Genomic DNA, 13394 nt, shown 5'->3' with positions numbered 1-13394 from the left:
CATGGCTGTCTGAGTGTCACAGCGGAGTGAACCTCTGAGTGAAGCTACACACACAAACACACCACTGAGCTGGCAGGGACACATGGTCAATGGAGAGGTTTTTTAAAAGGTTGAGCAGCGCAGACAGACCTCAGCTTGCTCCCTAAGGCTTTAAAGTCTGCTACTGACACGCTCCTAACATCATTCTATGACTGTCACTATTCTAGAAAAACTATGGTGAGGGTCATTTCAATACAACTGTGCCCTTAGCTGTGTACTGAAATGACTCAGTCAATTAATCATTGGTAATACATGTCATTTGAAAATGTCAAAGTTCATTCCTAGCCCTGTGCATGTCAGTTTGAGGGTTTGAGTTTCAGGCATATCCTCTGCATAGTGTAATTAACAGACAGGCTGGTCTGTCAGTAAGACATTTTCCATTTCAGCCCTAAGCAACTCTGATCTCACAGCCACCTCTTCTCCTGAACTCAGAATCCTCTTTACACCATCTGCTATGAATAGGAAAGAACCACTAATAACCTAACAAGTGAAAAGTGCCTGATAGAGATACACCGTTTGATCCTGAAACCTACGTAAAGAAGGGCCTCCTAGTGGAGCTACTAACATGTCTGTCTCAACGGGCTGCAGACACTGTACCATCATCACACAGACTTCTTGCTCATCAACCTACCGTAAATAGCTGACAGATGAGGATTACCTTATCAAGAAGGTTGTGTGAGCAGCACGCCCATATAAACTGGCAGTAAACTGATTAGGCATAGTTACCTCTGTGATGAATGATACACTCTCACAACCACTTGTAAACACAAACAGACCCATTTGTTCTTGACTTGATCACTCCTCAGCCCCCAATGTCAGAGCATTTTGTCAGTTCATTTATTATTAAAGAACTATTGAACAAGGCTCTGTAGATTCTACAGCTGGTAATTGGGTTATATTGACTTCAGGAGCAGTGAACCTATACAGTAACTTGTCTGAATCTGACATCAGGAGATGGGAGGAGCTGTGTTACGCCTCAGTACTTCATTTGTAATTAATGTCATTATTTGTTTACCCAGCCCCTCGGGAATACTATGTTTTTATCGAAGGGGCACGTTAATTAATTGTAGAAGGACACGTTAATTGCTAACTTTCCTCTGTTCTAATGAACCTTATTATAAAGAGAAAGCCCCTATGGCCTTCTTGGAACATAGATTTCCCATAATCCCTCTTCCTGCTGAAGTTTCCAGGCTGTTTGCCCATTACACTCACTACAATCTGTGTAACAGTGTGACCTGGGCCATTCCTGGGCATTCCAAAGCAAAGCAGATTCCTGCTTTATCCTAAGGGATCAACCACCTAGGTGCCCTTAAACTGTAATGGAATGTACTATGAGTAGCGGTACTTGAGGCCAGCTATTGGGAGAGCCTGGTTACAGATGTAGGATCTTAATTTGAGCCAGTTTGCTACAGCAGGAAAATAATCCTGTAGCAACAGGAAATGTTAATTATTATGTGGATTATGATTAATGGACATTTTTTGTAGGGGTTGATACATTTTTGGTTAGGGCAAATCAAGTCTGGCATTTTAAAGTGGAAATTACAAACTTTAGAAGGCTTTTTAAACATTGAATACACTATACTTTTGCATTTCCTGCTCGGAAAGAAAATGATCAGCAACAAAAGAGTGATAAAATGAAGATACTACATCTGTAGATAAGAGAAGCTGGTTGATTTTCATGTTATGCCAGTGAACTGGAACGGATTGTATTTCTTACAAAAACAGTTCCTGGCTGTAACAATGTGATGATGTCATGAGGAAACATGAGGTGTAATTTGGAAAGCATGGGTGTTCTCTGCTGAGTGAGTGTATTATCTAATGGATGTAAATATGATGAAGTTTTTGTCTGGAGGTCAGGACACCGTGTGTGTGCGTGTGTGTGTGCGTGTGCGTGTGCGTATGTGAGAGAGAGAGAGAGAGAAAGATAGAGAGAGTAGATATTTGAGCATGAGAAAGCTCATCTGCGGTAGCTCTGGTATCTCTGCTCTGGGTCTTTGTGTTGGAGGTTATGTGGAGGTGGAAAAGTTATTTGTTGTATAACATGTCCTCTTATGAAACAAGACATGCCAGCCTCAGGGACAGTGTCAGACAAAGTGTTACTTGAGTGGCTGCTACAAAAAGGTCCTGCCTGTTAACATAGCTGTAATTGCATTGGCTGTGACAGGTCGTGTGGCAGGAAGTTGCCGTTTCCTCTCTGAGAACCCAGCCCTTAACTTCCCTGGTTCCCTGTAATGCAGATCCACTACAGAGGAATGGTGGTGGTGGTGGTGAGATACTAGCATGACCGTTCATGTCTATGTCATTGATTTCCTTCTGTGCTGCCTCCCCTGCAGGGCAGAGTCCCGGGGCATGTCCAAGCCACTGCCACCGGTCAGTCAGAGGCCCCCCAGCATGGTCAGCCAGACTTCCAAGGCTGTGACCTCATCAACAGTGGATGTCACCTCAGGGTCAAAGGTGAGAAAACGCCTCTTTTATGAGCATGTGTTGTTTACTCAGTGTGTTTCATTTGTTTGGGTCTATCCCACAACAGTGTTGCAGCAATTAGGTCCAGTGATTGCAGTGTAAAGCGTTTGAATTGATATTGTTTCTAAGGGTACTGGGAGACTGTTAATGCTCATGCTGGAGAATTGGTATCATCTCCTCCAGAACACTCTCTCATTTTGATTAATGGCTGTAGACTGTAATAGGTTAGTGATTTTCTTCAAGCCCAGTGAAACTCAATTAAACCTCCACAGTGGCTGGCCATGGATTCACTATGTGCATACTGTGCATATAAAAGGCTTTACTCAAATGGTTTAGTAAAGGAACAGTATTAGAAGATAAAACAGCAGCTATTGGATGTTTTGAAGGCATAGGTGTGGAAGTGACACTCCATAGAATGGCCTTGTCCCCTTCTTATAAGGATCATACTTCCACAGAGGGCAGATGAGGGCAGTGAGGCTGTCTTCCAGACCCTGTGGTCTCCTCTGCTCTGCCACTGACAGGGTTGTGGTCTATCTTCAGGACATTGGCAGTCCAGTACTCACATGAGACCCAGCTGCCCATCTGTAAAGTGATTTAGTGGCTCTTCCTTGACCTTTCCCAGGCCACATACACCTGACTGCCTCCAGCTTCCAGAAAAAGCCTGCCAGCCTCCTCTCCCTTCTTCCCCCGTGACCCAGCTCTGCCAGGCTGTGAGGGGTGGCCATGCTGGGTGGCATGACAGGGCTATCTGCCAACTCACTATCGCCACTCCAGTCTGACTGACGGGTGTTGACGTTAGTGAGTGTTGAGGCAGCACACGCCTGCCTGCCTGGCTAGCTGTAAAATGACCTCCTGGCTGTCTCAGTAATGCTTCAGGCCTGTGAGTGAGAGACAGCATCGTGTCAGCATCATATGAGCTGTCTCAAACCAATCAATCCTGCCAGTCAACCTATCAACACAATCATAGTAACACAACACTCTTCAGCTACACACAGCTCCCAAACACATGCACTGGCTTGACTGGGACTCTAAGCACTGCAGTAGGCGTATAAGTATTCCTATAGAACAGTGCCTGTACGGTTGTGAAAGTACCTCTCCTAAGATTGTTGTACCTGTGTTAAAAGCAGCACCTCATCAGACCTCATGTCAATGTGTTGTCTGCTATCAGAGGTGCCAGTCATTTCAAGCAGAGTGGCAGACAGGGCATTATCGATGACCACTTGCTCATTCTCAATGGTAAGTAGAGTATAGATTTGCTTTAAGATTCACTGTCTATGTATACAATAAGGGGAACGTTGAGTTTCCAATCACAGTACAGTGAATATGTGACTACACAATGCTTTCTAATATCTGCTAAACTTAAATAAGGCTGTTCTCTTTACGGTTCTCCTGACAAACGCTGTGTAGATTTCCTAACGCTCTGTATGCTTGGCTGGCCGTACAGTAGTTTCAGTAATTAGTGCATGTTTTTGCCAGCTGTGGAGGAGGAAATGGCATATAATGATCCCCTGCACTGGAAACCTAACTCAACTGTTGCTAGGGTGCAATCTGATTTGGCTCAGTTGAACATTCATCTGAAATCATCTGTGAGATTCAGAGGAGGGAGAAAACCAGTGGGCCTTGAAAGAATGCTTCTGTGCCTCATCAAATCTTAGTGTATGACTATAATACTGTATTCCGATTTGGGTGAAGTGTGCTTGCTTGTCAAATGAGGTGCTGAAATTAGAAGGTTAAAGCTAAATCAAATGACAAAAAGAGAAAGAAACACGAAGGAGAAAGTTAATAACTAAAATAACTAACTTCAAACATTTGTGGGCCCCAGTCTCAAAATCGAAATGTTGTTCTTAATCTAATCATCAAACATACAGTAACACCTAATGATCTCTATAAACATGGGACTGAATGGTCATACAGTAACACCTAATGATCTCTATAAACATGGGACTGAATGGTCATACAGTAACACCTAATGATCTCTATAAACATGGGACTGAATGGTCATACAGTAACACCTAATGATCTCTATAAACATGGGACTGAATGGTCATACAGTAACACCTAATGATCTCTATAAACATGGGACTGAATGGTCATACAGTAACACCTAATGATCTCTATAAACATGGGACTGAATGGTCATACAGTAACACCTAATGCTCTCTATAAACATGGGACTGAATGGTCATACAGTAACACCTAATGATCTCTATAAACATGGGACTGAATGGTCATACAGTAACACCTAATGATCTCTATAAACATGGGACTGAATGGTCATACAGTAACACCTAATGATCTCTATAAACATGGGACTGAATGGTCATACAGTAACACCTAATGATCTCTATAAACATGGGACTGAATGGTCATACAGTAACACCTAATGATCTCTATAAACATGGGACTGAATGGTCATATTGTTTTGATACATGCTGTAATACCACATTTCTTTCACACAGCTCCTTACCACTGAGCTCCCTGGGCAGCTAATAGCAGATGTTGTTTGTAAACTAGTATATAAAGGAAACCCTGTTCATAACCAATGTGTTTGTTTTTCCAGCCGCAGGGCTCTAGGAGTAGTGGCAAGGTACACAGCTTCGGCAAGAGGGACCAAGCCATCAAGAGGAACCCCAATATCCCTGTGGTGGTCAGGGGATGGCTCTACAAACAGGTGAGCCCTCCACATCACCCCACCTCAGTCAATGTAGCTACTGTATGGTTCAGAGGAATCTCCATAGTTATGGCTAAGAGTACAACTCAATCACTGTAGTTACTGTATGGTTCAGAGGAATCTCCATAGTTATGGCTAAGAGTACAACTCAATCACTGTAGCTACTGTATGGTTCAGAGGAATCTCCATAGTTATGGCTAAGAGTACAACTCAATCACTGTAGTTACTGTATGGTTCAGAGGAATCTCCATAGTTATGGCTAAGAGTACAACTCAATCACTGTAGCTACTGTATGGTTCAGAGGAATCTCCATAGTTATGGCTAAGAGTACAACTCAATCACTGTAGTTACTGTATGGTTCAGAGGAATCTCCATAGTTATGGCTAAGAGTACAACTCAATCACTGTAGCTACTGTATGGTTCAGAGGAATCTCCATAGTTATGGCTAAGAGTACAACTCAATCACTGTAGCTACTGTATGGTTCAGAGGAATCTCCATAGTTATGGCTAAGAGTACAACTCAATCACTGTAGTTACTGTATGGTTCAGAGGAATCTCCATAGTTATGGCTAAGAGTACAACTCAATCACTGTAGCTACTGTATGGTTCAGAGGAATCTCCATAGTTATGGCTAAGAGTACAACTCAATCACTGTAGCTACTGTATGGTTCAGAGGAATCTCCATAGTTATGGCTAAGAGTACAACTCAGTCACTGTAGTTACTGTATGGTTCAGAGGAATCTCCATAGTTATGGCTAAGAGTACAACTCAATCACTGTAGCTACTGTATGGTTTAGAGGATTCTCCATAGTTATGGCTAAGAGTACAACTCAATCACTGTAGCTACTGTATGGTTCGTTCACCCTCCTCAGGACTTTAAATGGTCCCACAAACCGCGGACCCAGCTTCCGGCAGGGCAGGCGGAGGGGCAGGTTACGGGTCGAGAGCCAGACCTTCACTGCGGTGAAGGTCCGCGCTGGTTTTCTGGCGACGCACGGCTCACTGGAGATGTACACGGGCGGCCTCCCATGTCTCCTCCGCGCGCCTAAACCAGTCGTCCACCGCAGGAGTCTCGGTCTGACCCTGATGCCATGGTGCCAGAACCGGCTGGTACCCCAATACGCACTGAAAGGGGGAGAGGTTAGTGGAGGAGTGGCGAAGCGAGTTCTGTGCCATCTCGGCCCAGGGCATGAACGCCGTCCAATCCCCCGGCCGGTCCTGGCAATAGGACCGCAGAAACCTGCCCACATCCTGGTTGACTCTCTCTACCTGCCCGTTACTCTCGGGGTGAAAACCTGAGGTAAGGCTGATCGAGACCCCCAGACGTTCCATGAACGCCCTCCAAACTCTAGACGTGAACTGGGGACCCCGATCCGACACTACATCCTCAGGCACCCCGTAGTGCCGGAAGACGTGAGTAAACAGGGCTTCCGCAGTCTGTAGGGCCGTAGGAAGACCGGGCAGAGGGAGGAAACAACAGGACTTAGAAAAACGATCCACAAAGACCAGGATCATAGTGTTTCCCTGCGAAAGAGGAAGATCTGTTAGGTCATTGTGGAACGAGTAAGGGATGTAACTTACCTCTGGGCAGGTGTCTCGGAGCCTTACACTGGGCACACACCGAGCAGGAGGAAACATAAACCCTCACGTCCTTAGCCAAGGCGGGCCACCAGTACTTCCCAGTCAGACAGCGCACCGTCCGACCGATCCCCGGATGACCAGAGGAGGGAGACGTGTGGGCCCAATAGATCAACTGGTCACGGACAGCAGACGGAATGTACATACGCCCAACGGGACACTGGAGGGGAGCGGGCTCTGTACACAATGCCTGCTCAATGTCCGCATCCAGCTCCCACACGACCGGCGCTACCAGGCAGGAGGCCGGGAGTATGGGAGTCTGATCCATGGGCCGCTCCTCTGTGTCATACAGCCGGGACAGTGCGTCTGCCTTCTTATTCTGGGAACCTGGTCTGTAGGACAGGGTAAACACAAAACGGGTAAAGAACATGGCCCACCTTGCCTGACGAGGATTCAGTCTCCTCGCTTCCCGGATGTACTCCAGGTTGCGGTGGACAGTCCAGATGAGGAAAGGGTGTTTAGCCCCCTCAAGCCAATGTCTCCACGCCTTCAACGCTTTAATCACAGCCAACAACTCCCGGTCCCCCACATCATAGTTACGCTCCGCTGGGCTGAGCTTCTTCGAGAAGAAAGCACAGGGGCGGAGTTTTGGTGGCGTACACGAGCGCTGTGAGAGCACGGCTCCTATCCCAGCCTCGGACGCGTCCACCTCCACTATGAATGCCAAAGAGGGATCCGGATGGGCCAGCACGGGAGCCGAAGTAAACAGCCCTGTCCGCCTCAGCCGACCACTGCAACCGTACAGGACCCCTCTTCAGCAGTGAGGTAATGGGCGCAGCAACCTGGCCAAAACCCCGGATAAATCTCCGGTAGTAATTGGCAAACCCTAAAAATCGCTGCACCTCCTTTACCATGGTGGGGGTCAGCCAATTACGCACAGCTGCAATGAGGTCACTCTCCATCTCCACCCCTGATGTGGAAATGCGATACCCTAGGAAGGAAACGGCCTGCTGAAAGAACAGGCATTTCTCAGCCTTGACATACAGGTCATGCTCCAACAGTCGTCCAAGTACCTTGCGCGTGTAGCGGAGTATATCAGAATGTCATCGATATACACCACTACACCCTGCCCGTGCAGGTCCCTGAAAATCTTGTCTTCAAAGGATTGGAAAACTGATGGAGCATTCATCAACCCGTACGGCATGACGAGGTACTCATAATGCCCTGTGGTGGTACTAAACGCTGTCTTCCACTCGTCTCCCTCCCGGATACGCACCAGGTTATACGCACTCCTGAGATCCAGTTTCATGAAGAAGCGCACCCCATGCATTGACTCAATCGCCGTGGCGATAAGAGGTAGCGGGTAACTGTACCTCGCTGTGATTTGATTGAGACCTCTATAGTCAATGCACGGGCGTAAACCTCCATGCTTCTTCTTCACAAAAAAGAAACTCGAGGAGGCTGGTGAAGTAGAGGGCCGAATGTACCCCTGACGCAGGGATTCAGAGACATATGTATCCATAGCCACCGTCTCCGCATGCGACAGGGGATACCCGTGACTCCTGGGAAGCGCAGCGTCTGCCAGAAGATTTATCGCACAATCCCCCCCGTCGATGAGGTGGTAATTGAGTCGCCTTCTTTTTACAGAAGGCGAGAGCCAAATTGGCATATTCTGGGGGGATGTGCACGTGGTCTGGACTTTCCACCGTGGTAGCACCAACGGCAACCCCTACACACCTCCCTGAGCACTCTCACGACCACCCCGTGAGAGCCCTCTGTTGCCAGGAAATAGTGGGGTTATGCCGAGCCAATCAGGGAAGGCCTAGTACCACAGGAAACGCAGGAGAGTCAATGAGGAAGAGGCTGATTCTCCCCTCATGATCCCCCTGCATAACCATGGCCAAGGAGATGGTGGCCTCCCTGATTAGACCGGACCCTAATGGTCGACTATCTAGAGTGTGTACCGGGAAGGGTCTAACTATAGGAAAAATGGGGATCCCTAACCTAATGGCTAATGCTCTGTCGATAAAATTCCCAGCTGCGCCTGAATCGACGAGCGCCTTATGCTAGGAATGTGGGGAAAACTCAGGGAAACAAACAGGCACAAACAGTTGATCAACAGAGGACTCTGGATGAGTGTGGTGCGAACTCCCCTCGGGTGACGCCAGAGTGCCCTGCCTGTTGCCTCCACTCCCAGAGGAACCAACACGGCACCGACCGGCATTGTGTCCTCTGCAGCCACAGATGGTGCACGTGATGGCTCCTCCTCCAGCCTCCATATGAGCAGCCCCTCCTAACTCCATGGGCACCGGAGCGGGGGTGCTGGAAGATGGAACCAACAAAGCCCCCTCTGGACGTCCGTGGGTGACCAGCAGGTTATCCAACCGGATGGACAAATCCACCAGTTGGTCAAAGGAAATGGTGGCATCCCTGCAGGCCAGCTCACGTCGGATGTCCTCTCGTAGGCTGCATCGATAGTGGTCGATGAGGGCCCTGTCGTTCCAGCCTGCTCCGGCGGCCAAAGTCCAGAATTCCAGGGCGAAGTCCTGGGCACTCCTCGTCCCCTGCCTCAAATGGAAGAGCCTTTCCCCCGCCGATCTACCTTCGGGTGGATGGTCGAAGACGGCCCGGAAGCGACGGGTGAACTCCTCGAAGTGGTCCAATGCCGTGTCTCCTTCTCTCCACACGCCGTTTGCCCACTCCAGCGCTCCTCCCGTGAGGCAGGAGAGGAGGGCGGCCACTCTCTCCCTTCCCGAAGGAGCTGGGTGCACAGTGGCCAGGTAGAGATCCAGTTGTAATAAGAATCCCTGGCACTGTGCTGCCGTCCCATCATACTCCCTGGGAAAGGAGAAAGGCATCCCACTGGAATTCTCTCCGGATGGGACGGGTGGAGACAACTCTGGTTGTGCTGGTCGAGGCACTGGAGAGACTTCCTGTCTCTCCCAGCGGTCCATGGTCTGGACATGTAACATGGCCGAATGTTCCTGGACGCGCTCCTCGACTCCTCTAACCGGGGTACCTGCTCCTGCTGACTCCATTGGTGGTGTGTAATTCTGTTATGGCGTGTACTGGAGGCGAAGTCAGGTGCAGGAGAGCAGAGTATAGATAACAGGCGCACATTTATTTTCTGTTCCAAAACAAGAGCACTACAGTAATCAAACATGCTCAAAACACGGAACATAAATAAAGGTCAAGCGCATAAATCAAACACCACATAACATGAAACAATTACACACAAAGACATGATGGGAAACAGAGGGTTAAATATATGTAGATTGATTGGGGAAATGAAAACCAGCTGTGTATGGAACAAGACAAGACAAGAAAGCCGGTGACGTCGATCGCCGAACACCGCCCGAACAAGTAGAGGAGCCGACTTCGTCGGAAGTCGTGACACATGAACACTGTTTTGTTCAGGGGGAACACAATTACTGGCTGTACTAATGAAATGTATGAATTTTCTTGTGCTTTCCCTCTCCCTGTAAATGGGTACTTTAGCCTATATTCCCCAGCTATGGTTTTTAATTAAAATGTGCATCAGAATATGATGTTGAATTGCTGAGAGGGCTTAAATTCCATGTTGTGTTTCCCCCTCCAGGACAGCTCTGGAATGAGACTATGGAAGAGGAAGTGGTTTGTGTTGTCCGACTACTGCTTGTTTTATTACAAAGGTGAGTCACACAGGCACACCGGGCCAGGGTTTAATTGAGACTAATTAAAGTAGTCGCAGGGTGAATTGATTTGGTTATGAAATCCAAGCCAGTCCTCTTAATTCCAAGTCATCTTCCTCTTAGTGGAGCTAAACCTTTCAATCAGAGAGACATGACTGCAATTAGACAAGGTTCTGTTCTGCCATGGGCTATTCTCTCTCCTCTTCTGTCTATCTCTATCTCTATTTCCCTCTTTCTTTCACCTCTCCGCCATTCATCACACTGAGCTAGAGATAAAGCTCCAGTCCTGCTGCCTGCCACCACAGCACAGCGGCTCCTTGAATCATCCTTGAAATATGTCTCTCCAATTACATTTCCTACCGTCACGAATTACCATGCAGGAACATAATGGTGCATTGATGAAGCAGTTATGTCATGCTATTTATAAACAGGTAGAATCATTAAAGTAGCCAAGGCAGTGGGCCAGCGGTGAGGTGTGTGTGGTGGGTTGTTGTGTATTGTGTGATAATGATCACCTGCTTGTGTGTGTGTGTGTGTGCCTCTAGACAGCAGAGAGGAGACGGTTTTGGGGAGCATCCCCCTGCCCAGTTATGTCATAGCCCCTGTGGAGCCTGATGACCACATCAGCCGCAAGTATGCCTTCAAGGTAAGACTAGAGGGCAAGGGTGGGAACTAGCTCGTCACCGAATGGAAAATACTGTTACCAGCTACCTCACAGTCCAACCAAGCTGCATGAATTGAGAAACAGACTGGAAATACAGTTGAAGTCGGATGTTTACATACACCTTAGCCAAATACATTTAAACTCAGTTTTTCACAATTCCTGACATTTAATTCTGGTAAAAATTCAGTCTTAGGTCAGTTAGGATCACAACTTTATTTTAAGAATGTGAAATGTCAGAATAATAGTAGAGAGAATGATTTATTTCAGCTTTTATTTCTTTCATCACATTCCCAGTGGGTCAGAAGTTTACATACACTCAATTAGTATTTGGAAGCATTGCCTTTAAATTGGTTAACTTGGGTCAAACGTTTTGGGTAGCCTTCCACAAGCTCCCCACAATAAGTTGGGTGAATTTTGGCCCATTCCTCCTGACAGAGCTGGTGTAACTGAGTGAGGTTTGTTGGCCTCATTGCTCGCACAAGCTTTTTCAGTTCTGCCCACAAATTTTCTATAGGATTGAGGTCAGGGCTTTGATGGCCACTCCAATACCTTGACTTTGTTGTCCTTAAGCCATTTTGCCACAACGTTGGAAGTATGCTTGGGGTCATTGTCCATTTGAAGATGCATTTGCGACCAAGCTTTAACTTCCTGACTGATGTCTTGAGATGATGCTTCAATATTTCCACATAATTTTCCGTCCTCATGATGCCATCTATTTTGTGAAGTGCACCAGTCTCTCCTGCAGTAAAGCACCCCCACAACATGATGTTGCCACCCCCGTTCTTCATGGTTGGGATGGTGTTCATCGGCTTGCAAGCCTCCCCCTTTTTCCTCCAAACATAACAATGGTCATTATGGCCAAACAGTTCTATATTTGTTTCATCAGACCAGAGGACATTTCTCCAAAAAGTACGATCTTTGTTCCCATGTGCAGTTGCAAACCGTAGTCTGGCTTTTTTATGGCGGTTTTGGAGCAGTGGCTTCTTCCTTGCTGAGCGGCCTTTCAGGTTATGTCGATATAGGACTCGTTTTATTGTGGATATAGATACTTTTGTACCTGTTTTCTCCAGCATCTTCACAAGGTCCTTTGCTGTTGTTATGGGATTGATTTGCACTTTTCACACCAAAGTACATTCATCTCTAGGAGACAGAACGCGTCTCCTTCCTGAGCGGTATGACGGCTGCGTGGTCCCATGGTGTTTATACTTGCGTACTATTGTTTATACAGATGAAAGTGGTACCTTCAGGTGTTTGGAAGTTGCTCCCAAGGATGAACCAGACTTGTGGAGGTCTACAATTCTTTTTCTGAGGTTTTGGCTGATTTCTTTTGATTTTTCCATGATGTCAAGTAAAGAGGCACTGAGTTTGAAGGTAGGCCTTGAAATACATCCACAGGTACACCTCCAATTGACTCAAATGATGTCAATTAGCCTATCAGAAGCTTTTAAAGCCATGACATCATTTTCTGGAATTTTCCACGCTGTTTAAAGGCACAGTTGACTTAGTGTTTGTAAACTTCTGACCCACTGGAATTGTGATACAGTGAATTATAAGTGAAATAATCTGTCTGTAAACAATTGTTGGAAAAATGACAAAGTAGATGTCCTAACTGACTAACCAAAACTATAGTTTGTTAACAAGAAATTTGTGGAGTGGTTGAAAAACGAGTTTTAATGACTCCAACCTAAGTGTATGTAAACTTCCGACTTCAACTGTATGAAGGAGGTTTTCAACTGTGAAGGAAATGCTAACTAACAGTCATTAGATAAAGTTCCTACACCTTGGTTACAGGGTTAGACAGTCACACAGCCAGGTTCCTGTGTGGGCAAGCCAGACAAACTGGGCAGTGCTCCCTCTGATTAATGTCAGACTGGTGGGCTATTATAACTCTCCATTCTTACCACATCAGTCTGGATCCTTCTTTAAAAGCACAGAGATTCATCAAAAAACCTATACAATCTGGACCACGACTGGCTCTTCCTAATGTCTACTTTGGCCCTGCCTGGCGTGCTATGTCGCTTTGACCTGTGAGCTTTCAGTGTGGGCCTTTCATGCAAACCCATTTAATTCACAAGAACACTAAGAGGGAAATGTTACTTCATACTTACCTGTACCTCTCATCTGCTATTTCATAACATACTTACCTGTACCTCTCATCTGCTATTTCATAACATACTTACCTGTACCTCTCATCTGCTATTTCATAACATACTTACCTGTACCTCTCATCTGCTATTTCATAACATACTTACCTGTACCTCTCATCTGCTATTTCATAACATGCATGCACCAAACACTTGAGGCCTGT

General features: G+C 46.6%; 1 protein-coding gene across 1 annotated transcript in view; it reads left to right on the top strand.

Annotated features, from left to right (window-relative positions):
- LOC115167576 (pleckstrin homology domain-containing family A member 7) overlaps nucleotides 1-13394 on the top strand; it is a 197052-nt gene that overhangs the window by 92671 nt on the left and 90987 nt on the right. Inside the window, exons 5-8 of the mRNA XM_029722150.1 lie at nucleotides 2373-2493; nucleotides 5063-5173; nucleotides 10350-10422; nucleotides 10968-11068. Of these exons, the coding sequence (XP_029578010.1) occupies nucleotides 2373-2493; nucleotides 5063-5173; nucleotides 10350-10422; nucleotides 10968-11068 (406 nt within the window). The remainder of the gene's footprint in view (nucleotides 1-2372; nucleotides 2494-5062; nucleotides 5174-10349; nucleotides 10423-10967; nucleotides 11069-13394) is intronic.

This window comes from Salmo trutta, chromosome 29 (genome assembly GCF_901001165.1).
Source record: "Salmo trutta chromosome 29, fSalTru1.1, whole genome shotgun sequence".
Taxonomy (NCBI): domain Eukaryota; kingdom Metazoa; phylum Chordata; class Actinopteri; order Salmoniformes; family Salmonidae; genus Salmo; species Salmo trutta.
The sequence above is the reverse complement of the archived record's forward strand: the minus strand, read 5'-3'. Positions and strand labels throughout refer to the sequence as shown.